The 27,176-nt window shown below is 51.5% G+C and overlaps 8 protein-coding genes across 8 annotated transcripts; 5 read left to right on the top strand and 3 right to left on the bottom strand.

Annotated features, from left to right (window-relative positions):
* Positions 1–2,712: 2,712 nt before the first annotated feature.
* Positions 2,713–3,636, bottom strand: CTAM01_07951 (uncharacterized protein; the record flags this gene model as incomplete). Its single annotated transcript, XM_060523972.1, has 1 exon — positions 2,713–3,636. The coding sequence occupies one exon, from the start codon at positions 3,634–3,636 to the stop codon at positions 2,713–2,715; it is 924 nt and encodes a 307-aa protein (XP_060381427.1).
* Positions 3,637–5,380: 1,744 nt separating this feature from the next.
* CTAM01_07950 (uncharacterized protein) lies at positions 5,381–6,340 on the top strand (the record flags this gene model as incomplete). Its single annotated transcript, XM_060523971.1, has 2 exons — positions 5,381–5,833; positions 5,897–6,340. 2 exons carry the CDS (start codon positions 5,381–5,383, stop codon positions 6,338–6,340), a joined length of 897 nt encoding a protein of 298 aa, XP_060381426.1.
* A 1,431-nt stretch (positions 6,341–7,771) lies between these two features.
* On the bottom strand, positions 7,772–8,248 carry CTAM01_07949 (uncharacterized protein; the record flags this gene model as incomplete). Its single annotated transcript, XM_060523970.1, has 1 exon — positions 7,772–8,248. The coding sequence occupies one exon, from the start codon at positions 8,246–8,248 to the stop codon at positions 7,772–7,774; it is 477 nt and encodes a 158-aa protein (XP_060381425.1).
* Positions 8,249–8,626: 378 nt separating this feature from the next.
* Positions 8,627–9,550, bottom strand: CTAM01_07948 (uncharacterized protein; the record flags this gene model as incomplete). The annotated part of the gene is made up of 1 exon (XM_060523969.1): positions 8,627–9,550. The coding sequence occupies one exon, from the start codon at positions 9,548–9,550 to the stop codon at positions 8,627–8,629; it is 924 nt and encodes a 307-aa protein (XP_060381424.1).
* Positions 9,551–10,238: 688 nt separating this feature from the next.
* Positions 10,239–10,481, top strand: CTAM01_07947 (uncharacterized protein; the record flags this gene model as incomplete). Its single annotated transcript, XM_060523968.1, has 1 exon — positions 10,239–10,481. One exon carries the CDS (start codon positions 10,239–10,241, stop codon positions 10,479–10,481), a length of 243 nt encoding a protein of 80 aa, XP_060381423.1.
* A 4,711-nt stretch (positions 10,482–15,192) lies between these two features.
* On the top strand, positions 15,193–15,642 carry CTAM01_07946 (uncharacterized protein; the record flags this gene model as incomplete). Its single annotated transcript, XM_060523967.1, has 1 exon — positions 15,193–15,642. A coding segment is annotated over one exon (450 nt), but the record flags the coding sequence as incomplete, so codon positions are not given.
* An 8,156-nt stretch (positions 15,643–23,798) lies between these two features.
* Positions 23,799–24,281, top strand: CTAM01_07945 (uncharacterized protein; the record flags this gene model as incomplete). Its single annotated transcript, XM_060523966.1, has 1 exon — positions 23,799–24,281. One exon carries the CDS (start codon positions 23,799–23,801, stop codon positions 24,279–24,281), a length of 483 nt encoding a protein of 160 aa, XP_060381421.1.
* Positions 24,282–26,929: 2,648 nt separating this feature from the next.
* On the top strand, positions 26,930–27,127 carry CTAM01_07944 (uncharacterized protein; the record flags this gene model as incomplete). Its single annotated transcript, XM_060523965.1, has 1 exon — positions 26,930–27,127. One exon carries the CDS (start codon positions 26,930–26,932, stop codon positions 27,125–27,127), a length of 198 nt encoding a protein of 65 aa, XP_060381420.1.
* Positions 27,128–27,176: the final 49 nt, after the last annotated feature.

Here is a 27,176-nt window from a genome sequence, read left to right as displayed (position 1 = left end):
GCAGGCAAGAGTCTGAGACCCTGGTGACTCGGGGGGAGGGGTCTTGACGCTATTTGGTACCGATAAGGTAGCGAGCACCTCGTGATGCGACTACTGGCGACAAAATTCAAGACCGGACAGAAGATGTCAAAGATGGGAGAAGAGCCAGCACCATCATAGGCCCAATGAGGGTCGGTCCAGAGCCAGAAAGAGAAAACAGCTGTATCCGTACGCAGTAGACGTGTGGACGCGTAGAGCCAAAGAGTGAAGCGTGAACCAGGATATTGCGACGGCGCCGGCGACGAGAAGTGGGACAGGGACAGGGTGAGCAAGCTCTGCGTTATGCAGTTGCCAATGAGATGGCGAAGACAGGCACAATGGGACAGGCTGCTCTGGGTCGACCTGGAAGTGGGAGACGAACCTGGAAGCGCTCAGGATATCATTTCGTAGAGGCAAAGAGGTTCTGAGGCACACATGAGTTTTAACCTACCACCCAACCAAAAAACGTAGGCAACCTAAGGTAAGCAAAACAAGTAAAGTCGGGACGATGGGTGGCAGTTGACGGGTAAAGGTTGAGTCAACTGTCAACGTACCAATGAGCGGGGAGCGACAATCCGCCCTGATACTTGTAAAGGAAAGACAAGAAGAAATCTTCCCAGGCCTTCCCAGCTATCCCAGCAGTGTGCCTGCCTCCATAGGACGACGATGGATTAGAAGTTGCCTCCGGTGCCTCCCTCCGAGCTTGCGCTTGCCGATAGTGGGTGCAGGCCACTCGCCTCCTTTCATCGTCGCCCAACCATAGGTTGCTTGAATACCCTCATGAGGCGAGGAGATGCAGGGGGCATCATCGTGCATGCTGGCAAGGCAGACTTCGCAGACTCGCTCACTGGCACTGGTAGACGGGGGCCACCTCCCGTGCTTTTCCCACATGCACCTTACCTTGGCCACCCTGGAGCTGCCAGGTCACGAAATTTCTTCCTCTTGCTTGTCCGCAGTGGCAGGCTCGCAAGAGCCTGCAAATCGTCCTCAGCCAATGGAAGGTCAGGTGGAGGAAAAGCCAGAACGTGACTAGGTGTGGGGAAAAGAGGTCCGATCTCGAATTAATCGGAGCATCCTCGTCACGTGAGACACATACAGCAGTGATCTTTCTTCCTTCCAATCCCGGTCCTACTAGTCAGCCTCCGGATTTTGGCGGCTCGTCTGGAGCCTTTAGTGGAGGGCTCGTGATTGGTCACAACCGTGGCAATAGCCGGGTACCCCGAACCGCACTCGAGCTTGCATGTCGATCAAAGTATTCCGTCATCTCCTACTTCCGCCATCTCTCATCAGCCATTTCATTGGCCACATGCGTGCTCAATGCTCCACCGATCCACAGCAAAAATTGCTCCATCTTTCTGTCCTCGAGACACCAATGAGAAGCAAAAACCTGTGGCCAATGGAACAACTTCAATCTGTGTTGCACCGTTGCCCGCTCCTCGCAAACCTCCGTGCGGCCCTCTCAGTGTCACAATGGAACTTCGGAGGCAAAAAGCAGCAGCTTGACGGGCGCGCGAGCGAGCGAGAGACAAGGTACCTAGCTCCTGCTGGAGGTTCCCCGGTCGTTCAATGGTTCCCACCATCAGCCGATTCAACCAGTAAGCGGCCACCACTCAACTCCTCGAATCCTAAGGTGTGCTTCACTGATCACTCTGCCGACCCCATTTCTGTTCTGGCGCGCCCTGCAAGCTGCTGGAACTTGCCGCTCTTCCACCCGTGACCCTCGTTGGACTCGTGAGTCGTGTCCCCCTTTCTGAGTACCTATGCCAGTGCAGTGTGCCCAGGGTCTCAACTAACCGTTCACGGTCTCATTCACTCACCTGGGGGGCGGAGGTCGATGCTCCCCTCCGTCCTTCCGTCCCTCATAATGTATCGAGCTGAGTCTCGTGCCCCAGCCGACAGACAGCCAGCATCGCTTTGCTTCGCTCGCACTGGGCTCTACCGGCGCTGACTGTCCAACCTGTCACACAAGATGACGGATTTGGCACTTACACCCACATACCTGTCCGTCGTACCATCGCAGACCAAGGTAGGTTTAGCAGGCCCGTCCACTTTGTCTCGTCTTATCCAAGGCCACTCGCTCCAAGACTCTTGACTCGGGTTTGCATCGGCCAATGAACGCTATCAAGGTTTTCTCGTCTTGCAAACGGTCTTGGACGCCTCGGCAACGCAGCAAACCGCGTTCCGAGAAAAATTACCCCGTACCTCAGCTTAGTCGACCTTGATACTAAAGCGTGAAGGCTATGCTTTCACCGCCAAATACCAAGCAAGATGTGCTTTAGGCCAGGAAAATGGATTCAAGACGTTGAGTTTGCGAGTAAATGCCACTGTTTAAATTTAGTCATATTTCTTTTGATAATTCTGAAGCTTGCTGATATCGCATATCGGCATCTCCAATGCGGTAACTAAACGCGAAATAAGCAGAGACCAGACCAGTCTGTCAAGATCGGTTTCGACAGTTGATGATGTGCCCAGACCAAGAAATTATTTTCTCCGCTGGCCGGCCATCGTTTGTGTGCCGTGATGATATGATATATCCTCCCTCAGTCAGGTACTCAACCCATCCAACCCGACCCGACCAAGCGAACAGCTTGGAGAAAAAAACCATTGCGCCTCCCCTAACCTTGCCGTTTTGTAATGAGATTCCAAAGAAAATGAAACAAAGCCGAACGCGCCGTTGTTTATCGCGTGGCCGCTTTACATGACCATATTGCTGTCAGCCTCCATCATGTTGGCTGGTTCTACTGCTGCGGGAGACTCGGTCGCAAGCAATGTCTCTTGACCGTCAAAGGTGGGAGGCGAGCACTGGAGATTTCGCATAGCGCCCTCGACGTCTCTGCTAACAAAGCGGCCTTGACGGAGGTTCTCTGCGAAGAGGAAGAAACCTTCCGCGGCTTCGACGAGGTACGATTGTAGTCCCTTGCTCTCCAGCCGGATGATGGCGTTGGAAACAGGGTAGTGGTTCTCAATAAACCGGGCCCAGCCGCGCGCCGCGGCTTGGATGTGTTGGTCTTCGCTGATGCGTCTCCAGCCAATGCCGAGGTGAAGGGTGAATTGGTCGACGACTGGTTGCGCAGAGCTCTCTGATGAAAGAGTTGTGGATGTGGACGCCGTAGCTGGCTGGGCTGCATGGAGATTTGGCATGACGGCCTGGGTAAGGCGTTGGGATTTGTTGCTGCGTAGAGATGGGCGTTCCTGCTGCTCGTGGAGACGTGTGATGGCCTCTTGTGTTTTGCGAGCGTCATCTTGCGCAGCCTTCTCTTCGACCCAGGTGCCAGATTGACTACCAGCATCCGCGACGTAGCTACCCTTCTTGATGAGAACCATACCAGGGCCGTACTCCCACTCTTCTTCGGGTTCTTTGGGTGCGGTATGGTGTTCGGGCTCGTCGGTCACCAGGTTGGGGGCAGCCTCGTCGCGCGAACGTTTGCGACCAGCGACTCGAAGGCTTCCGGCGGGCATTGCCGGCGGTGCAGGGCAGCGTTGGAAGGCGGCGGGCTGGCCAAAGGGTGTGACTTGGGGAGAGAATGGGTCCATGCTAAAGCTCGCTTGATGGGCGGGCTGAGGAGGAAGAGCCATGACGGGGGAGCCAGCGGAGAAGGAGTGACCGAAAGGAGACATGGCTGTATAGTTAGATCTGCGCAAGGTAAGTTCAGACTTCAGATTCAAGTAACTCTTTTACGAATCACGATGTGTTAGTAGTTGAGCAAGACGTTGGTCGCGAAGTCCAGTGGCTAGATGGACGTGTTGTCTGGTAGAGTTTGAGGACAGTCGTTCGGCGTCGGCGAGGCGGTTGTAAAGGTGAACAAGATGGCGACGACTGGGTGGTGATGGAAAGTGAATGGTGATTGGTAGGTTGAGATGGCTAGACCCGAGTGATGGTGGGTTGGGGCAGGTTGGTTGAAAGGAGGAAGGAGCTGTTCAGGACCAGATGGGAGACTGAGCAGTTAATGGAAGAGTGTGAAGGCGTCTGACGAGATGGCAGGAAGCAGACATGTAAGAGTTCAGGGTGGTATGTGTAGCAGGAAGGAAATTGAGGTTGTCCCAGAGACAAAGACTAGACGAGCTGCGGCAGGAGAGTGGATGAACTGTGGTAAGGAAGAGGGAGGGAAGGCGCCGCCAGGAGGAGGTGGGCGAGAGAAGAAGGAGCTATCCTTTTGTATCCTACAAGGTCAATTGAGAGACGGAAGGAAAACGCGAGCAACGGGTAAGAGGCAGGAAAGGGCCGACGAAAAGGTTTGGACCTGGAGGGTTGGATGCGTGGTAGACAAGGGAATGCCGCCTTCCATTTGCGAGCCGTCCTACCCCCGGTACCCCGGTCTCACCTCAGGAAGTGTCGTTGCGCTACGGAGAGACGCTCAGCTTTCAAAGTGCACCTCAGTCTGTACGAAGTGGGTACGTACCCGTCGAGCCAAGGAGGGAAAGCACAGCTTCAGGATGGCAAGTGAGTTTGGGCGTATCACAGATCATCTTGAGCACGGGCGCAATTTCTTAGTCCGTCTGAGAAGAGACTTCCATAATGCATGGAGAACACGGGCAAAGGTCGGTACTCTGGTCTCCACCCATCAGCCCAGTTCTCCCCATAGAGTTAGCATCAGTCAGTCACCTTTGTATCAGCAAACGAGGCACGCGAGGCAAACTTATATCTTGCCCCCAACGCGTCCATGCCGAATCAGGGCTAGCTAGGACGCATGCTTGCCCGCAGTTGCTACAGCTGCAGCCCATCGTCGCATTGCACGCCTCGCTACGATAGATCCAGGGGCTTTGCGACTACCCACACTAAGTACATGATGGGCCCCCGTTTTCCGAATATTCGCTTGCCCGCGACCTCGATAGTTAAACAGTGAGACTGCTTCCTTGACTACAGGTAGGTCATTGGCGGGGCACCAAGTCACGGGTGTCTTCCATCTGCATTTCATCCAGTTGACCGTTGATCTCCGTAGCTTAGACGCAAGTATTCTCGTAGTATGTGGTCGTTTGTCAAAGTAGATGGGGACGGGCGAGTACACCTGGCAGTTGAACGCGTTGAGACTCATCAGAGCCAGCCATTGTAGTTAGTAGGTTGGTCTCGTGAACGACAGCTTCGTCCCGTGCCTCGCCGGGGATGATTCCTGCTAGTCGGATGCCGAGTAACCTCTTTCTCGCGATGGCTGTTCGCAATGCACTTGTACCTCGGTGAGGACTTGGCAACTTCCTGCAGTCTCTGAGCGATGCCTTCCCTCCAACTTGCCGCTGCGAGCCCGGCTGCTGCCAATGGAGGAGACATACATCGCGCTGAATTGAAATAATGCACTCTTCAAAACGAACTTCATAAAGTTTGTCGGGCTACACTAGCGCCAATGACGACTCCATCTGAAGATCAACAATGATGCGCCTGGATCCTACCGTCATTCGCATAACTCTCTCGGAGGTCAAGCAATACGAACGTCAACGCAAGGCACAAGACCGCGGCGGTCGAGGTAACGATGCCCATTCGAGCCGACAGGCACCTACGAGTGGCCTGCTACATGACCCGCTGCGACTCCGTTTCGTGCCAGACAGTATTTTACCCGGCCAAGAGAGTATCGAGATACATAACAGTCCAACCGCCTTTGACCATCACGGTGACGATGAGGATGGTAAAACCATTGTTGATGACAGCGAAAAGATGGACACGTCCTCTATTGACAACGAAGATGAAGGAGAAGAAGACGGAAACGAGTCGATGGGAGATACTCACGAGGACCGGTTACCGGGCCTAAAAATGCCGAGGCTACCGCTACCTCTGCCCTTCTCCGCGACAGCGAGAGTAACAACAGCAACGAACCACCCTGGAAATGTATGTTGTTGCTCCTGAGAATAGCACCACCCAGCGGTTACGCTGACACCGACCATCTGACAGATCGTTCGGCTGCCAAGGGGCTTGCGACATGGTGAACCAAGACGCATTGCACATTTGTCACCAGAAACGCCGTCAACCCGGGCAGCTGCTGTCATCTCCCGACATAACGACCTATCAACGAGACAGACTTCGCGACAAATCACACTCCACGATAACGATGCAGCGGACACATGGCAGTCGCATGCTCCAGGTGACTCGACCGAAGCTCAGCAGCTTGGTCGGCTGCAGCCACCTTTTCTGCCGAGTATATCAAGTCCGTCCTCAAGATCACCTCGACTTGGTGAGAGAGCAAACATCACCGCTAGAGGGATTCCTCCCGAAGCCATCCGACGACTCGGCGTCACGGTGGACTCGGAAGAAACAGGCGAACAAGGAATGAGCATGTGGCGTCTAGTAGCACCTGCCCAGCATGAACAAGACGAGGTACAGAACTTGGAAGACTAATAGAAGGCGAGGCGACGGGAGCAGAAGCTCGTTGAAGAACCACTCCGGGCCCCCTATCAGACTTGCATTGATAAGTAATCTATATCGGCAGTGACTACTTCACGGGGCAACCCGGCTACTTGGGCGAAGAAAGGTTGACCAACACCGCAGAGAGAAGAGGGTGTTCTGCGATGAGCTAGCTGTACAGGACGGCGTTTGCAGTACAAGTACATTAGCTGAAGCGACTGCTCAAACATAATAGACATGAGACATTGTGAGACTCTTCAGATCGTCCCAGCCAGTGAGGGTCGCAGACTCTGGAATGTGCTTGTTAGACTTTGGCCGATCTTGGACTTCTGGAGACCTTCCATCATTCCACGAGATACCGTGGTGATGCTGATAATCGCTCTTGGTTTCTCGACAGCTGTAATCATCTTCCAGAGCCATAGACCTAAGCCAATTTTTCAGTCGGCCTAAAGTGAGCAGTGAGTCTCTAGCAAAGCCACACCACCAAGCCTGACGCGCCACATTTGCGATTGACGATGAAGAAAGGGGGTGGTCATGGCCGAGTGGGCTGGCCGACACACTTCTCTCAGTAGTCATTGCTCACTACCAAATGGTTCTAAGCCACATTGGATGGGCACAACGGCAGCCAGGTCGGCATAGAGAACTGCTTGGTTTCTAGATGTTGATGGGACAAGAGGTTGAGTTCCTTACAAGCTGTAAAGAAAGGATTCACTCAAACTGCGCAGGAAGTAGGCCTTCCATGCAGCACAGTGGAACTAGATGTAATTTACTCATGGGAGGTCCATGTGTTTTTTCCGCGGGAGCCGACAAGAAGAGGCGTATTGTTCAAGCAGTCTTCATCAACTAAGCCAGGCGAGATCAATGCCCAATCACAAAATCACACAAAGCCGAGGCAAAGGATTGGTGTTGGTTCATGATGTTATTGCACATCTAACAAATACAGTCATCGCCTCGTCTCAGTCATCCCAAATGCCTATGCCGACATGCTCCCAGTGAGTTTCCGCCACATCTTCTGGGGCCCTGCGCAACCAATGCTTTTTGCTTCCCTAGTTTGCCTTGTGATGAAAATGAACAAACTGAAAAATGAACTAACCAAAACAAAATTGACCGCTGCCCGCCAAAGCTCCTCGCAATGCTTCATGAGATTTTCCAAGCCGAGCAATATAAATGCCACAAAAACTCCACTTCAAAATGTCCTGAACCTATGTCTATCATTCCTCTTTTGCTTCCCCAATAATGCATGTTGGATAATGTTCTCCTGCCAGGTAGATTTGTAATTTGATGCCAGAATACAAAGTCGAAGTGGGAATGTTGGGCAAACGCCGAGAAGGGTGGAGAGAAAATTGGTATCATGGCTTTGCTTCAAGCACTTTAAAAAAAAAAAAAAACACCAGAAGTACGAAATTGAAAAAGGAAAGTGACAGGCTAGCTGGAGGTGCTGCTAGCTCTGCGCACCTCAATGTTGATATCTTTGGGTGAACCTGCCATGCTGAAGACTCGGTGCAAGAGGCTACGCTTCGTCATGCTCGTCCGTCGGTATTGGTAATCATCGTCGCAAGAGCACGGTAAAATCGGGCTACTTTGCTGGCTTTGCCGCTTAAGCTCAGCATCCCACCCATAGAGATCCTCATCGGGTGCGGCATGACAATACGATACAGGCTCGTCGTTAGCCATTGCAACGGCCTCATCCTCTGGTGGAGGATGAACGTTGATGCCCAGCAGGTTCGAAAAGTCCGTGAACCGACAATCGATTGGCGGAGATACGGGTAGAGGCAGCTGGCTTGCATCAACTTCCTTAGTAGTGAGCTCGTCGCAAACACCTCTGCCTGTCGGTTCGCCAGAATCTTCTGGCACAGCAGGAGGCATAGCCAGAGTGGGTGCCGCAGGAGGAGTGATTCCCATGTTTTGAACAGAAATGGGCTTCAACTTGGCGTCTTCGGATATCTCCGTGGTGATCCTCAAGGGAGCGGGAGTGTTGGTTCGCGACCGAACTCGAATAGGGCGTCGTACCATCCAGGGCCGTGGGTTGTGGTAAGCGCTAAATTCCTTTGCGGCCATGCCACCTTTGCATCCACCATTATTGATGTGTTGTGGACCAGCAAAAGCAACCTTCTTAATTTCACTGCCGGCCTCTGACGCCGCGAGAGGTAGTCGTTTGCCTGGATGAGGCTCCTCCCACGGGTTGAAAAGGTGACGGACACGTGAGAAGCCGTCCAGAGGGAGGTGAGAAGATGATGTCGCTGGTGTGGTGGATGTAGTTGATGGCATGACCTCTGGTTCCTATAAAGGGTTGCTCTGGCTGCCTTCAGCCATGGTGACGTCCCCATCAGTGATTGGGGCCGATGATGTCGGGTTGTTTCGTCGGTTAGAGCGTGACTTGCGATGGAGACCCAGCTTGGCGCCAACCTTCTTCCACCCGTTATTGTGTGCGGTCAATGCCCGTTGAAGTCCACCTGGGGAGGTACTGAATGTCCAGTCTGAAGTTGGCGGAGTAGTGGGAGGAGTCATTGGCTCTGTGCCAGGAGAAACAGCGCTTCCACTATCATCTGTCAATCCCTCGCGTTCAGCGTGTTCGCCAGACGCAGAAGCCGATCGACTTGTGGCACCACTGCGACCCAAAGTCAGCTGGGGTAGGAACTTGGGAGACTTCACGGGCTCTTCTGACCTAGCCCCAGCACCCTCGGCCCGAAGGCGCAGGCGACCAGGTCGGCCTTCGTCCTCCGCCGTACGGCAATCGCCATGGCCCGGTTGGACCGACTCGATGAAGGGAACAAGTACAGAATCGTTCATGAGCTCGTAGACGATTCTGACGGCGTCGTCGAGTTCACTTGGAGGAGGTGGGGCGGAGGAGCAGTCCAGGTTCGTAAGATGATTCCGCACGGGCGAAGGAAGATTTACCTCGCGCGGCGCGTATGGAATGATGTATGCTTGCATGAGCTTCTCCCACAATGAGCAGACATGCTCTTTACCATCGCCGATCCATTCCTGGTTGGTGATGATCTGCTCGTATGCCTTGCGATATCTGTCGGCGTCCATAGTGAATTCTAGGGTCTCCAGACAGTGGTTCTGAGAGAGGTATGCCATGAATGCTGCTAGTGTCCATGGCGGCATAGAGGTGTTCGAGAGGATCTCCGAGAGAGTGGGTGGTGTTAAGATGACGGCGCCGGGCATCAAGGCCCCGCTGGTGGGTCTCGACCTCGACATGATCGTGGTGTATTCCCAGTCCAGGACAGCTGAAGCCGGACTGGGTGGTGACAGTTCCCTCTCGGGTGAAGGTGAAGGACTCAGGTAGATGGGGGAGTGCTGTCTTATCCTGGACCTTTTCATTTCCACGCCAAGTTATCTTGTGCAGAAAATATTGGAGTTGCCAAAAGCCGCTGATCAAAAAGACAGCAGTAGACTGGTGTTGCAGGGTAGTCTTGGGCGCCTAGAATTGCATCGATGACCCCATAGAAGGCGCTGGTTGTCGTAACAAACTACAGTGAGTGCAGCCTTTCTTCGGTTGAGACGAATTCGGGTCGTCTTCCACGGAATGTTTCCCTCGGCGGATAGTCTCGATGAAGTGACCAAATCCTACTTTTTGTTGCACAAGTGGATACAGCAAGTTGAGTCGCGCTAAACGTTGATCGACTAAAGATTATCGATGTGGTGTGATATGTTTGTTGTCGTGTTGGGTCGAAAAGAGCGAGCACAGCTTAGATCGTAGAGAGCTGTTGCCGCTGAAAAGGACGGGGCCCACGGGAGGTATATAGCCCAGAGCGTTGTAGATAAGGGCGCTATGTTCAGGCGGGCTTTGGGAGGAGGCTTGCACTAAGACAAGATTGGAGACGCTAGAAGTGTCTTGGTGACGGGAATGGAATTGACTCGTCGCAATCGGCAATGAGTGTGCAAGATGCTGCTTGCAGAATGTCGCAGACGACAGTCAGTTAACAGTAAGAGTGCAGCGAAGCTCCAAGGTAGACCAGTGGTAGTGTGTTCTGAGAGATGTATGCGGAATGCAATCAAGCCACACGTTCGACGGTCATCCAATACGGTCGAGTGTACGATGCGGTACAAACGGGTTCCTTTGGCTGGTGGCTTCGAAGACTGGCGACGTGACGTCTTTACAGAGTCGAATTCGGGAGGGGAATGCTGATCGAAGGAAACAAACGGTATGAGGCGTGGTTTGGTGGTCGAATTCGTCGCTACTGTGGACGGTCTCTCGAAGTTGGTAGGTAGGTATTTGGTAGAACAAGGAAACTAGCTATGAGAGAACGTGGTAGCGAGCTGGTGACACGTGTCGGAATAGTGGTTGTATTGTGTTTTGTGGTGAACACGAGGAATGAAGTCGGCGACGATGTTCGTACGGCGGCAGGCGATTGATGTCGTGTAGCGATATGGGTCTCTCTTTGATTTGGTGGGGATATCAGGCGAATGTGACGGGTGGTGTCGAGGAAAGGATTCGCAGTGGATCGTGAGAGAGTGGAAGAAGTAGGAAGCAGGCGAAGAAGGAAAATGGAACTAGTGAGAATGTCTGTCTTGTGAGATTTGGGAGTGTTTGAGAAGGAGAGGAAAGGTGAAGCATTAACGGTAGGATTGAAGGGGATGGGTAGGAGGAGAGGACATGAGATAGCTAAAAGCGTCCGGTATCCATCCAGTCAGAACAAGTACATGGGGCAAGTATCTTTTGGACGGCGGCCGTACCGTATCATGCCTATGGTAGGCGAGGAGGCGAGGCAAGGAATGGTAGAGTAAGGTCAGGATAGGTAGGTACGGGGCCCGCAAGAGGGAATGCTCCGCACTGGATTAGCGCGCCGGGGGCCATGTGCCTCAAGTACCAAAAGTCATGGGTTGCGAGCAGTATCCGTATGTACTTGGACCACAATGCTCCTACTAAACATAACCCAACGAGGCGTGTCCACGGGTAGCAGTACCTTCATCCCGAAGGTCCTCAGTATCCACCGAGCCACACCTCAGCGAGAAGAAGGGTGAGCGTCTGCGCACCTCAAATCAGATCCATCCTTCCATCACCATGCTGCCCGGGGCCCAGGGCCTTTCCCCCCATCCACCAGGCCAGTACCAGGAGGGTCCCAGTCCACACATTTGCTCTTGCCTGTTGAAGGGAGACCCGGACGAGGCGCTGGACGGGGCAAAGGCCCCAGGATGCATGTGGGCTCTGAGGCAGGGGAGGCCTGTCAGCGGAAGGGGAGTTTGCCAGGGTGTGGGAACAAGTCTCATTGCGATATAGGTGGTACGCAGCAAAAGACCACGAACAAGGTATCGGAGACAGCGAAAGTGCGCAGAAGTAGTACTTGACCAAGGCCATTCAATCGGGTATCGCCGCCGAAGGGAAGAAAAAAAAAAGCACCGACCAACCCTGTACGGAAATGCCTATGGCCCAGTGAACAGTACTTCGTACGTTGTGTGCTTGCAGGGTTCATTGGGCAAAGGAGACAAGACGAGGCAGGAGGCACATCATTGCCCGGAAAGAGAAGGCCAGAAGACAACAGGTGACCAATGGAAGCCAAGCGATGGAATATGCGTAATGCGTTGCTTCTATACTTCCATGTCGCTTCTACTGCGTAGGCCATTCTTCAATAGTACTCCGTAAACAGCGAACAAGCTTCAATGTTCACGCGATACCTACACAATCGTGACATGGCCAGAGAGGTTTGGACATTTCACAGATACAGCTGTACAAAGACACGCTGAAGCTACACCAGTCACCAGCACCGCGGGCGGGTACCGGTGGAGGCATGCGGTGACTGAAAGCCTGGAAGTGACGCGTTGCTCTTGCGACGACACGGTGGCACAGAGGCGGGGAGTCTTTGCTGCGGTTGGGCTGTAGCCTGCGGTAACGTGGTTGCGTGTGAGGACCCTCAAGCTCTCTAGTAATACCTAGAGTACGGGGTATCTGTAGAGGTACGGAGGTGCGTCTCAATAGTCCTTGCAGTGGCTGCCAAGCCCTCGACCCACAATTACCACTAGTTTCGACCAACCAGAGGCCACGGATTATTCCTACCCACTTTACTTACTTTCTACCCCTACCACTACTTATAATAACTACTTTAACCTATATACTGCTATTATAATTATTACAAGGCTTACGAAAATATTAAAATTACTAAAACCGCTAAATTACTATTTTTAAAGCCCTTTTTTTTTTTTAGTATAGATCTTAAAATACTAATAAAAAAAAAGCTAGATCTAAGCGTTAGGGTAGTTATTCTAGCTTTACGAAATCGTATAGTTAGGTAAACTACTAAATAGATATCTTAAGCTCTAAGAATTTTAATCCGTACTATTTTTAACGTTCTTACTTATATAAAAAAGAACGGATTTAACCTAGCTATTTTTACTTTTTCGATTTAACTTATTTATTATAAAAATACCCCCCGAAGTAGCTATTTAACTAAGTAAACTAAAGAGGTTAACGATATTATTATTTATAAAGTTTATTACGATTAGTATAACTATAAAAAGAACTATACTAATATTACTAAAGACTTTTTAAAAAATAACGGTGTTAATATATTAGTAATAACTATTTAGTAAATCCTTTATTACTATAGCTTTTATAAAACTAAGCTAATTTATAAACTAGGCTTAATAAAAAAAATACGATAAGAGCGACTTAAGTAGTACTTCGACTATTAGTACTAGACCCTTGATAATTAAAAGCGGGTTATATAGTTAAACGAGACCGTAGTTACTCTTAATTACTATTATAATAGTTATAAGCTCTAGTACTGCTTAAATAAGGCTTATATTAAATAGTATATATAAAAAAAGTAAAAAGGTTATTCTAAATTTATATTTTAGGGCTCTTTTATATATAAAAAAAAAGGGCCGTATTATTATTAAATTCTTAAGATTATTACTAAAAAAAAGGCTACTAAAATAGAGATTACTTAGCTTAATACTAAACTCGAGCCCGTTCGACGTTAATAATAAAAGCTTGAGAGTAATATAAAGTAAATAGGCTTATAGAACCTACTGGGTTATAAGCCCTAATTTAATTAAAATACGAAATTAAGTAAGTTAATACGGAATAGTAAGAGCGAAATTAACTAGTATAAATACTATAAAAAAATCTTATTACTTAAATTATTCCCTTAGGTTAAAGGATTACTTAGTAATCTAATTGTATAAGAGGATAAGGTACTAGCCTACGACTATTATTTTACCTACTATACTTATAACTTATTTAAAATATAAAAACTTCTCTAACTAAGTAATTTGCCCAACTTTAATCCTATTAAGCTTTACTAACTATAAATAAAAAATAAATTACTAAAAAGGGGGCGCTTAAATCCTAAATAAAAATAATACGTTATTAATAAAAGTACTAATACGTATTATTACTAAAAAAATTTTAAAAATAAATAAAAAAAATACCTTACTATATTAAGTAAATAATTACGCTAGAGGGTAGTAATAAATATAAAGAGGGTTAACGGATTAAATTATACTGTTAAATAGCTACTAATTAACCTTAATTAACGCTTTTTTATTACAAAATCGATAATAATTAATAATAATTATAGTAGCCGAATTCTACTGCTTATATACACCCTAGCTAGCCCCTTATCGACTCCCCTATCTATAGCAGGGGTTAGGCTTAGCAGCTACTACAAGGACTATTGAGACGCACCTCCGTAGAGAGTCCAGCACTCCAAATAGAACCTCAGCCTGCCAGACGGGACTTTCGGCTTGCTAAGGAAGCCGAGTACCCTCCTGAGACTAGAGTCGAGGCAGGCCAGAAGAACCAGAGCATCCTATCGTAGCCGAGAGACGATGGGTTAAGGAACTTGAGTGGTCTTCTTTGCCCCGTCCTTCTGTGGAGTCGTATTGTCGAAAAGGGGGGTTCGGTATTATGGTCATAGTGGCCTTAGCCCCCCCCCCCCCCGGTTCTCCCTTTCTCTTTCGTTTTCTTTCTGTTCTTCTTGTTGTTGTTGTTGTTAGGGGCTTCAGCTTGGAGGGCACGGAAGGCTGGCTTAGCAATCAACAAGGTGTGGGAAGATCACAGTCTGAGCAACAATTGGAAAGTGACCTTGACCTGACAGGATTGATGCACAACAGCGGCAGAAGAAAGGCGGGAAGACGAAATGGAAGACGGATGGAAGACGGGATGGAAAGGAGACGGAAGGGAGGGGAGTTGGGACACAGCCGTAGTGAAGGAAAAGGGGTGGGACAAGCCGTGATCAACTGAGCCCAGCCAGATTGGTGTGAGTGGGGCCTCTCAGCACTAGACTGCGCTAGAAGGCTTCGAAAGAGGGTCCGAGTGATCCAATGATGGCGCTGCATGGGCCGATTGTGCCTATTTAGGGAAAGTCGGTGGAAAACAACAGACACCCAAATGGAAGGCATATGGAACAATTCGATCAAGGGAAGGCAACAGGGGTCATTCTTAGGTAAGCGAATGATGGTCCATACTCTACATAGTACGTGCCTATCTTACCTGCCCAGAGAGGAGCTGATAGGCAATAGGCTGGGCTGGCCCTGACTGAACGGGATGAGAGTGAGGGATCGAAAGGAGCGGGTCGCGGGATTACGGTGGTCTAGGCTAGGTCTTTTTTGCTCTTGTTCTCTTGTTCCCCGTCGTAACTTCTACCGCTTTACAGTTTTCCATCCTTTTTTTTTTTTTTTTTTTCTTTTTTGTGATCGCAGCACATGGTATTTCACGCAAAGCGTATGGAGTATTCGTACGGGGAACCCGTATCTCCTCTTTGCAAAAAAACTCTCTTAACGGTAGCCTCGGCCATTTTGCGTTTGCTCTCTGGGCCTGGACCACCAAGACATGGCCGTTCGGCTTCATAATTTTGGTTCCATTGCCCGTTTTCTACGGAGCACGGAGCCAAGAACTGGGGGTTACGTCGGCTTCGCCTATCCCTCAACCGCAGTCTCAGTCTGTACTTGTATGTAGGTCTCCCGAGTGGCCCCCGGTCATCTCGCCATTTCGCGCTTATTCCCTCGTCCATCGACTCCATTGGCCTTGCGGGAGAAATGAAGCAGACCAGACCCGTCACCGTCATCGTGATCGTGGTGCCGGCTATCCTTTTCACCTGCTTGGCCCATGGCCGTTTCCCCCGTTTCATCCCATCAACATCCAATCACTCGACGCGCTTGTTGCCCATCCACAGTTGACCCCTTCCTCCGTCCCATCTCGTGCCCCATTTCATCCGCTGGTCGCTCCATCAGTCCATCTGCTTTCGACAGACGTCGGGCGCTGGCGCTGCCGCCGGTCTGACTGTCTGACACTTTTGATGGGAGCCCTCGACGCTGTCTGTACAACACATGCCAATGGCGTAATTTGATGTCACAGATTCCACCAGAATGACTGGACAAGACATTTGTTGCCATCTCATATCTCCGTCAACAACATGCGAGACAGGGCTCCGTTTATACAATCAACAAGTAGCATAGTCTCCGCACATGGCCTCTTTAGGATCTGCTCTGAACCAAAGGTACTCTAAGGATACCTACTTTTTTGAGATAGTAGCAACCCTCAAACTTCATACTTGCTCCTCCACAGCGTCAATGGATGGAGTACAGGTAGGTACAGGCTCTTGCAAGTGTAAGACAGTCTCATTCTCACCTACAAGTTGACACTATCCGGACCTTACTTTACATAGAGCACCGGTGTGGGCTCATCCGTGCACCCAGTACCTATTCAAGCCCTCGCTCTCTCGCGCTCACAACTCATCTTTGGGCTATGGCGCCTTCCGTTCCCAATAGATCCCTTGCTATCTCGGCCATCTCTCCGTCTCACCGTCCGTTTCGCTTCCCACTTAGCTTCGGTGGCCGCCATGATTCAATCAGTCGCAGTCGCGCAGTAATTCTCTCTCTCTCAGACTCTCTAGCTGGCTCCGCAAAAAGTGCCAAATGCCAGGAAGTCCCTGGCTCGCCGCTCGTGCGAGCTTACAGAGCTCTTACAGAGCAAAGGTGAGACTGGGAATAAGAGAGAAAAAGGGAGCGAGCGCTGCCAATACCGTTGCCGCCGCCGCCACGTCGCGCCGCGCCACTCGCGGCTCGCACCTCCTTGCAGTTTTCACGTTCCATGGGGCATGGCCGCATGGGTGGTGACAGAGCAGTGGAAAGCGAATCCGTGTTCTCTCAGAGTTCCATGAATCCTCATCCGTCGACTGATCCGAAGCCCGAATCACAGCAGTGAGCAGACCTTCTCCTGTCTGCATCCTGTCGCACGACCGTATCCAGGTAGTATCTGCACGACTGCGTCACTACGCTCGACCCACCAGCGTGAGAAATAGAACATCCGACCAGCGGCGGCCGACTGCTCATGTACGCATACTCGATGGTTGAGGCGAAGCAGCCCCAACACCGGCCGAGTCTCTGCTTCGGTACCGCTGTGGATCATGACAATGGGTTTGACGGGCCGAGGCAATCTTCAGGATGCCGTATCCAATGTTTCCTTCTCTATGTCCATCTCACTGGAAATATTCTTTCCCCGGCCGATCTTGTGCTTGGCACCGTTTTTCCCACATCCATTTGCTCCACGCATTATCATGACTAAATAAATGCCTTTGGCCCAAGTCAACAAGGTCCCTTGTTATTAATATGCGGATAGTTGTTGTATCATCTCTTTGGGTGGTTGCTTTCTCTCGTTCCACCTTCCCCAGATGATAGATCTAGATAGGCATCTAGGGGAGCTCATAATACACATGCAAAACGTACTGTATTGTGGTTACCCGTGTAGCAACACACTAGACGAAGCTGGCCGGGAAGCTTTGTTCACCGTGGGAAGAATGTACGGATGTCTAATTACATCAACATCCACCGACCGCCAATCCCTCACTCGTCCCGAGGTTGAAGACACCTAGGTCCAAAGACTGGTGCGGCGGATCAGCAATCAGAATACCTAGCCATGCTATGGCTCGAATGTCTGATCAACACGCGTGCTAGTAGTATGCGGCATTGGACTTTCCGATTGTGGCATAACGCCACGCGCTGATGGTACGGGTGCGCCATTCAGACGGGCCTGACCCCCTCAGCACCGTCGTCACGTCTCACTTTCAGTTTGACTTACGGGGAGACGGGGAGGTGTGTGGTGGGTTCCTACCGTTCGGCAATGGAAGAACCCACGAGGAGGAGAGGGAAGAAAAAAGGATGAGACGTGGGTGACGCGATGTGCCGCAGTCTTACATATGCCGTCATACTGTTCCTTCAGACAACGCCAAATAGACGCACGGGTACGGTACACCGCGCCTACTGGTCATGGACTCTCTCATTCTCTCGTGACAAGCTCATACTCCTCTCGGAACTGCTGATATGATGGTAAAGGGAGTTGCTGCAGACTGTAGTCTGTTCAGAACCTCAATATCTTTACGGATGGATATTGCATAGCTAAACACCCGATCTGCCGCGTTTTGAGGAACCCCCGGAAGATTAACCCAACCAGGCTCCATCCCCAATGACTTCCAAGCCCGCCCGGCCCCCAGGTACAATTCGTCCAGCACCCCGTCCAGCAAGGTAGGTCACCACCATCTGGCCGAAAGCAGAAAGTAACATTCAAAGTCCTTTCAGCAGAAGGGGAGGGGAGGGGGGTGAGCAACGGCAGAGTTCCTGCAAGGGTGTGCTTCTGGCGAAAAGGGTCTCTGCATCCCGCACCCTTGACTTTTAAAATTCGATGCGATTCCTAGTGAACCAATCCTTCTCTATCCGTACGAATATCACGTCCTCTCCGTACAGATTCGATGGGCCGCCATGCCTGGCTCTGATAGGCCTGGATAATAATGATGTTCATGCCTGTAATGAAATTACCGCTTGACGTTGCGACGCCGCCCGCTGCCGAGCGATACAATATATCGTCAGCTTTATCTTTCCTTATACAACGTCGCGGGGGCAAGAAGTGATTAAGTGGTTGCCTTTGAATGAGATCGTCTGCGATTGATCACAAAATTGAAATCGGGGAAAATTCAATGCAAGCAAGCACCCCGTCGTCGTTCGTTCCCACACTTGGAATTCTGAGACGGACGGCACACACACTCTTACACCCACCGGTTCGGCAGTTGGAAAAAAAGGCGTGGCATTTGGCATTTTCTACCACCTAAAAGATACAATCGCAAACATGCAAATGCTGCCCGCGATGGCGAGGAAGGTCGCTACGGGCGCTGTGGGATGTGGTGATATTGGGCAGAAGTAAGATGCATAACATTCACTCATCGCCAGCCATTTCAACCGGGGGGGAGGGGCACTCTAAAGATGAGTGAGATGCGATGAGTGATTGCCGATTGAGAGGTGGATGATCCCCCTCTGATCGAGAGAACAAAGGTGCTGGCATGCTTGCCTCATCGACTGAGATGATTCGGATGGAAGATCAGGACGTGAGTGAGCACGGTGAGGTAGAATGGGGGCAGACATGCATTCAGCAAATGTCTCAACTTCTATTTTCGTTTTTTGTTGTTTTTTGTTCTTCATGTCGTCCAGTCTAATTCCCCCCTCGTATGACCTCATGCTCACCTCCAACGGAAACCTTCTAGAAAGTTGCGCAAGGTATGTTTCTTCTCCGCCCCCATCCGCCGGATGTCAACCCGAGAGCGCTTACCTACCCTCTGGAAGTCTGGACCTGGAAGAAGAGATGGTAATGAAATCATTGTCGCCGGATCATCAGACGAGCGAGAGCCCCTCACGTCGTTTTTGTCTGCAAGTTGAACGAATTCGTTACCAAGACTACGTAGAGTGCGGTTCATGTGGGCTACGGGACGACCAGTCCGGCTTAGCACAACCCTTGGCCGCCCCCTCCCTGCTCCCCCCAGTCCGCCTCTGCCGCCGCAAGCCGACTCGTTCCCCCCCGCGGCGCCCCATCCGCTTGACCATGCTTCGGGCTCGCACATCCGTCTACCATACGCTACCTTGAAAGTTTACGTACACATTGTCTTTGGGTTAAGGTTGCGATAAAGTCCGCCGGCTGCCGAGCCAAGATATCGAGTATTAAACAAGAGAAACACTAAGCGGTATTGAGGGAACAGAGACTAGGGGCATAAAGCTAGGTAACAAACACGGAGAGACAGATGTATCGTGTGGGATGCCGACACTTCTCTGCCACATTGGGGGAAGCTTTCGTTGGTTCAGTCTAGGTACATCTGCCCCGGGAATAAGAGCACATGGTATGGCAAGTGCTGGTTTGTTCCCGGAGGCGTATGGCGTGTGCGAGTTGTCGGTTGCTGGTCGCAATCAAACAAGGTTACGCAACCTTTGACGGATAGGTATGTGTGGCTGATGGCAAGGCTTGATAGTGTCGATCTGGGGCTTGAGGTACCTAACCATCCGCCATCCACACTCTCATTAACGCAAGTGCAGAATGCAAGTTTGGCCCCCGTTCCGTTCCTTGAGAGAGCAGCCGGCATGAACATTGGCACATAAGCTAGTGAGTGTTGTGGGTGCAGACTTCGTGTGGTATATGCTTTGATACCCGTGATGCTAATACAACCCAGATGTCACGGAGCGGGCTAGGTATGGTGCCCGGCCGCCTGCCCCGACTTGGCTTTCAAATGTCTCAACGTGCCAGTTCCGACTTGAGATTCACGGCATGCGTGACTTGATAATCTGGAGTAGACAACCAATTTATTCCTGTCCCCCGGAAATCCCATTGCTTGGCTTCCACGGGTTTCCCCGGCGTGCCAGGGAAGCACACGTGTGATTCGGGGTGCGTTGTGATATGTATACATTCGGAACCGTTGCCCTGTCCACCCCTCCAAAATCTTCATGTAGGGGAGGTTCTGCGGGCATCCGTACGGCACGCCCGGTTGCGGGCTCTGATATCTAACGAGAGAGTCGTTGGCCGTTGTGTCGTGCTACCTTACGCAACGCGCGCTGGGAGGGTTGCAGTTGCAGCCGTTCCGGTTGCGAAAAGGAGTAAAATGCGTGGCGGCCGATCCATTGCGATGATGCGGGATACATAAGAGGGGAAGGATGAGAGACAGAGACATCGTGACAGGCCCGGTGGATTCGTGCTTTCTTCTTTCTCCCTTGATCCTCCTCGCCCCCTTGAACGTGGTTGGTTGCCAGGTTGCTCAGGGCCTACAAGGTTTTTGGGGGGGGGGGGGTTGTTATCAACTGGCTTCCTTCGCCAAGACATGGTCTCAGACATTCTAACAATCAAACATTGAGATCGTTTCTCACGATTCTTCCGTCTCCGGCGATGGCTCGGTTCCACCTGATTCAAGATGGACTGGTTTGGTTGGTTTGCCTGACTCCGCAGGCCGATCATGCTGTCTCAGGATGATGATGGCATCTGGTGTCGTGAGATTCTTATGCAGCTATTCGAATATCGGATTATTCTTGGCCGGTTCTGAGTACGGATAATGAGCAAAGCAACCAGCAGTCGGCTGATGATCAAACAATACTATCGAGGATTTAACCACGCATCATTCACCACAGTCTACCGGAGGCTCCAGAGTGAACTGTGATGTGATTGGACTTATCAATATTGAAGGTCAGCTGCATCCGAATTTGGCCTGGTTGAGCGCACGTGCAGATCCGGGGTCCTTTAATTGTGTTCTCAAAGGCAATAGTGTAGGCTCTGCCGACCGTTTGCGACGAGGCTTACCACCGTCGGACGGTCACGCTTCCAAGGCGTCCGTCTACACAAACTTGACATCTTAGCCATGCCACACCTAGAGACGAACTACCTGACTGCGATGCCCAAGGTGGTATGCGGCAACGGGACGAATTAGCTTTACGGGCCATAGAATGCGGCTAATCCGTGGCTTACCGTCTAGGTGCTCGTTACGGCCGCCCACCCAATCTTGGCAGCGTGGGTTGAAGCCAGTTATCCACCTCAAAGGAATGGTCGATCACGATCGCTGACAATTGACGCTGACCTGATGCTGACAGCCTGACACTCGGGTTGAGGAAGCGAAGCGCTGCAGAAGTTTTCTTATTATTACTGATTCCTTGCTCCTCTCCCACGCACTCCCCAGGCTTCCATGCATGTGCCAGCCTCCACGTTGATGTGGATGGCCTTGTCGGACTGCGTCGGCCCAATTCCCAGAACATTTCTCCCGCTGCTTCGCGGCAGGGATGTGTGCCGCGCCGTTGAAATGAAAGAAAACGTCAACGAACTTCTTGAACGCTATCCTAACGAGTACGGACGTAGACGAAAGAAAGTGCAAACTTCTACTTCCGCAAAAAGGATGGGGCCGGCCCCTCCTCTTGCTCTTTTTCTCTTTCGCAAACAGCCAGATTGTCTTGCGGCATGTGCTCGTACGAATGCTCCGTGCAAGGTAGATTGATTGCCATGAGGGAATTAGATGCGGATTTGTTGTGTGGACGGTGGCCAGGCTGCGTGGCACAAGTGTCCTTGTGGCCCAGTCTAACGGCGATTCCGTTGCTGGGGCCTCCATGTTCGCGAAGAGTCACCAACTTGCTGCACTTTGGGCTTTTTCTGCCCCTTCGTCATTCCTTTTGGCACTTTTGCTCGTGCGTGGGGAGGACTTTTGGATCAGGGCATGACAATTAATCTTCGGTTCGAATGATTTTCTAAGGCTTCTCATGTATCAACTTCGTGTCGCAAGATTGGAAAGACATCATGTCAATCGATAGCTATGAACTGCTACCGAGCTCTTCCCCGGGATGATCAGCAAACACTGTTTAGAGGGGCTAAAGCCTGGAGATACCGTGGCATCCCCGAGAGCGGGCCAAAGTCCCAAGGATAACGGATGGAATAAATCTAGAACGAAGAAGGTCAGGGAGGGCCCGAAGAGGTGGTGTTGGGTGATGACACAGATCACCGGAGGTAACGCGGGAAAGAAGTGGTGAGTGAGCAGCAAGCGCAATGCTCATGCAGAATGAAAACATATACGAAAACCCAGCTATTGGAATGCGAATAGTTGAGGCTTCTTTTTTTGTCTTGTTTTTTCAACATCTCGGATGAGGGAGGGGGGTGGGGGGTGAGGTGGAAAAATTGACAAAGGGTCGTGTCAAGCCTCAAGAGATGCAAAGGTATGTCGTCATACCTGGAAAAAAGAAGGAATGCGCGGCGAAGCTTCCTGCGAAAATTCTATGCACGCAGGCGGCAGGCGGCAGGCGGCAGGCATGCACACCTACCGCTGTACTTCGCAAGGTACCTATCTACACACGTACCTTACAGTAGTACTCATGGCCATCCTCAGTGCCCTGCCCTTTCCATGAAGAATCGAATCTATTGAGGCAGGAAAGAGCGCTACCAGAATCTGTACCTGCCTATCCATCTGACGTGTCTTCCCTCAGTCTGCAATCCTTCAACTCGTACAATAGGTATCCGTACTTGCTCAAGTTATTTACTTTTGTGAGCTTTTCATGAACATTCTTAGAAGCCCGAACGGTATGGAGTATTTTGGGAAGCTCGAAAGGTACGTGGCTTGCGTGGTTCTCAAAACTGCCCACGCCGTCCGCGTTCTAATTACGGTGCGAATCCTCTTTTGCAAACAGCAGACTGCAGAGACATCTCCATCCAACAACTGCCCACCCACCACGCCACCAATCTATAGCAATCTGCAGCCAAAGTCTATCTAGGTACTCTTCGCGTCCTCTCGCTGATAGGCATTCGTTGTCGCCCAAGCGCCCTGTCGACCTACCGCCCGCCTCAACCTTGCTCGCAAGCTGAGAATATGAAAACAGGCTTGGGCTGTCTGCACGTCTGATTGGTCCCTGCTAATAAACCCGAAGCGGCATGGACGTGGAAGCATCGCGGAAGAGGGAGAAGCCATTGTGGCAAAATGTTTGCTTCTGGAAGCCTTCCCCCTTTGTCCTAGCAACTTTCCAATCTCCGGTGATGTTTACGGAGTATGGCTGGTCCCAACTGGCAAAACTGGCAACCATCAATTGGATCCCGATCCTTCTTCTGCCCCAAAATCTACGTCCGTGGGAGCGCCAACAAACGCACGCGGCACCTCATGCTTCCTGGCCCTTACCATGGTGGAACCACAGGAACTTCTTCTGCTTAGTCGGCGGCTGCGGGTGGAACACAGCACTGAAGTCTGACACTAACGCGCCCACGGCGACGCAGCGGCAGCACCCAACGAACGACATCCGACATGGGTTATCTTGTTCAAACCTCGCTGGAGACCCAGAAGACCATGGAGACCTAGGCCAGCCCACGACTTCCAAGTCACGTATGGATACGGAGTATTCGCTTTCCCAATCCCGGATGCTTGTACGGAGGCACGGAGGCTGGAGCAGTCAGCCAATCGAGCCCGTGCCGGGAACTTGGTTGGATGCAGAGAGGACAAGGCATGCTTGATGGAACTCTGGAAGCCTCTTTGTCACTTACAACACCGCAGCCACGAAACCACCTGATCCCGGACCATGCCGGCCACATGCACCTGGGTCCTTCTCCCTGGGTTTTAACCACCTGAAGCATGGCATAAGACAATGTGTGTCCGTACACTGGTATGTGAGGATCCCTAGATAGTCAGCCCAGTTCTACGCTCCAGCAGCGTGTTGCATTGCGGTGTACGAATACAACAGATGAATGGCCCACGGTACGATGCAGGGACCCAACGATGCGAAAAATCTCCGTAGCGCCGACGGCGTCGCCGGGACCCCGAATCGCACCGCAAAGACGGTGCCTACGAATACTTGTCGTGTCTATCCCACACATTCCCGAGCCCGACATCCGCTCCAACGAAGACGCCCGGCCTCAACTGCCCCAATTCCCCAGCCTTCGCAGCTTCGTAGAACGGTGGGAAGACCGAAGGTGCCCTTGATGCGCCCTGACTTTCGCACCCATTGCGATTTAAACTTCTACCGCAGGACGACGGGAGGCTACATGCCCAGGCGAACCCGGCCGGCCGACCCAACAAATAGGTTACCGTCTCCGAGTCGCGCCGCGCCGCCGATTCAAGTATCGCAATGGCGTTGGGCGCTACACGGTCAACATCCGTTGTTGGGAGGAAACCCGATAGCTCCCAAACCCTTGGGTGCAATCTCAACATACATACTGTTTCCTTTTTGACATTTTAGGCTCAATATGTTGATATTCGCACTTGCTAGGTCATCATCGGTCTAGACGTCTTGGTCTCGTTTTACTCAAGCAGTTCTTTCTGTGGACCTCGACTGACTCTTGACACATTCTCTTCCTCCGAAGCACTGCGGATACAAATTTTGCCCACAATCTCACGGCCGCATTGACAACAAATCTAGAAACACCACCAGCCCGGCCATCAGTCCCCTAATCTCCACAACTAGCGTAAGGTCGGATGGACATCTGTACTCCGTACAGGGACTGGATCTTGAGAGTCTGAGCAGTCTTCGGCTATCGCCTTCTGCGGTCGTCCGGAGCTGTCGCTTGTCGAGGATCCGTCCACCGTAAACAACCTCATCGATCAATAGTGCGATCTCATGGCCAACATGTGGATGCCCATACTTCTTTCTTGCTACCTGAAGTCACTAGGCCGCTCTCTGACCAATTCCTAAACTTACTTGGATTGCTTATTCCGCGCAGCATGCCCCTAAATTCCGCTCTCGAGGCAGGCTGCCACCTACACAGAGGGACATGACTCTTGACGGCCCGCTCACGTTCCATGCCCAAGTACAGACTACAGACACGCAGAATACATACAACTGTACGGATACTGGACCCTGCTCTCGTGCCCGGGTTCGTAATGTCAACGATCGGCAGGAACTTTAAGTCGATCTCCCTATCCCCAGGCTCCGCCGCCCGTCCCTGATACCGCGGAAGAGCAAGACAGGATGAGAATACAGATACTCGGGTTCCATGTTACTTGGACACGTGCAGCAGACACACGCATCTGAGGCGAGTAAAATCTCTTGGCATTCGATCGCTGATTTTGCCAGTAACTTGACTCTCCGCGCCGCCAATTTCAGTCTCATTGCTCTGTTTTGGCGGGCCAAAGGCGGGCAGAAAATATTGCCAGAAAGCGTAAAAGGCGAACCCCGAGTTCCAATTTTCTTGCCATCAAAGATTTGACAGATGGAGTCTATGCGCGCAAAACGGCGTGGGGTTTCCGCTCACCCAGAATTGTCTCGTAAGAAGAAACGGGTGCTACCCGAGTATACAGATTTCTCAACGAACCCCCTTTCTCACGAAATCTCGGTGATTTTCGCCACTCGGAAGCGCCATTCGCTCGACAATGCAGTCGCCTGAGTCGCTGGACCCCTTCAAAAACCCTTTTGAGTCCACGCGAGGAGCAAAGCGGAAGGGAGATGGGGCTGGCTGAGAAGAGAAACCGTGCCCACCTTCTTCCCGCCCGCTTGCCCCCCCTGGGCGACTAACTCACCTTGTGTCAAATCGACGGGACAGCTCAAAACCCCTGGGTCGATCGTGGGAGCTGGACCCTGGCGTTTTACGGAGTCGTGGGAGTTTGGTGGTGGCGCTCGTCAATTTCTCCCCCGTCTCTCTCTCTTTTCCCTCAACGAGAATTCTTCTGGCGTCAATGCTGTCAGCCCGCCTCTTGGCCTCACTCCATAACCCTTGGTAGCGTGGAACACACATGCGTTTGACCGCCGGAAACACCTTTGCCCCTTCCAAGGACCAGAAAAAAAAGAGAAGAGAGTCCGTCGAGCCCCCAACGACAACGCGTCGAAGTGGGCAAGGCTCCCCTGGTCCCCATACCAGTGGCTTCTCTGGGAGAATCTCGTTCACACTCCCGGCCTTTGCATCCCCGCTACGCTACGTGCTCGACTGTATGCTGTTACGTTAATGTTTTGTAAAAATGCAGTCTACACTACTCGTGACATGTGAGCTTGCGGCGGCGGGCGGCGATGGGGGCCCATCCAGCCCAAAGGGGGGGGGGGGGGAGTGGAAGAAGAGTAGAATTGGGATACGATATGCCCCAACCATGAGTTCATGACACCTTGGATCAGAGAAAAGCCAAGGAAACCAAGCATCCCACAAGTCCGGCGCGGAAGGGATTCTCGCCGGCGTCCCGCACCTGAAACTTGGACTTGTTCAACTTTTTGGCTCGGTCTGCCTACCGCGGGGGGGGGGGGGAGGCTTGCCTCCATCGGAAAATCGGTCCCCCCGCAGGCTTGTAAGTAGACATCTTGCTTGGCCCTTGATCAGTCATGGATTTGAAGCTTGCCGCAGTGGTATAGCGTGGTTCAATGTCGGCAAGGAACCGGCAAGAGACCGGCAAGGAGGAGGAGGGGCCCATGGCTTGAGGACGTCGTGTATCCGTACAGTCTCTACAGGTTGTTCTTGTACGCGGCCGGCACCGGACCCGAGCCATTGGGGGTGGCAGTCACTTTGACGAGACAAAAATGATTCAGGCAGGCAGACAGGCAGGTAGGTACACAGTAAGCGTGTGGTTTTGTGTGGTCCCATGGAGTGGGACTGCATCTAACGAGCTGTCACGATATCCATCCCATCGCCTTCGGCAACGCATAGTTGCCTGGACCCGATCTTGAACACCCATGTGATGATTGAAATTTTGGTTGAAGCAAAGTCCAGCCGGCTAGGCACTTCGGCCAAGTCAAGGGGACGGAGGCTTACACATGTCGTTGATGCGGATGAACTCGTCGCAGGGCGCCTGCGAAGGGATTCATAGTTTCACTGGACAGCGCAGTATTAGTTTGCTCTTTTCTCGTGATCAGGTCTCGTGCAAACTTGAAACGGGTGCTCTTTCCATCTATCTTTCCGAGATGTCAGGCACAAACGGTGGTGTTCCGACATACATTCAAACAAACACTTGTACAAAGAATTCCAACAAGCCTATCCACCTGGCTTTTCTGTGGTATCCATCCGAAACTCCCAATATCTTTAGACAACGCCTAGCCACCCGAAAACCACACATCCCTCTCACGAATAAAAATAGTAATGTCAATAGAAAAGTAGCCTAGCTTGAGTGTCCAGCCAAAGGCCAATGCTCATCCTTCCATCATCCTGCTT

Source organism: Colletotrichum tamarilloi (assembly GCF_030869305.1).
Source record: "Colletotrichum tamarilloi strain Tom-12 chromosome Unknown Scaffold_26.1, whole genome shotgun sequence".
Classification (NCBI taxonomy): domain Eukaryota; kingdom Fungi; phylum Ascomycota; class Sordariomycetes; order Glomerellales; family Glomerellaceae; genus Colletotrichum; species Colletotrichum tamarilloi.
This window is presented reverse-complemented; position numbering and strand designations above follow the sequence as displayed.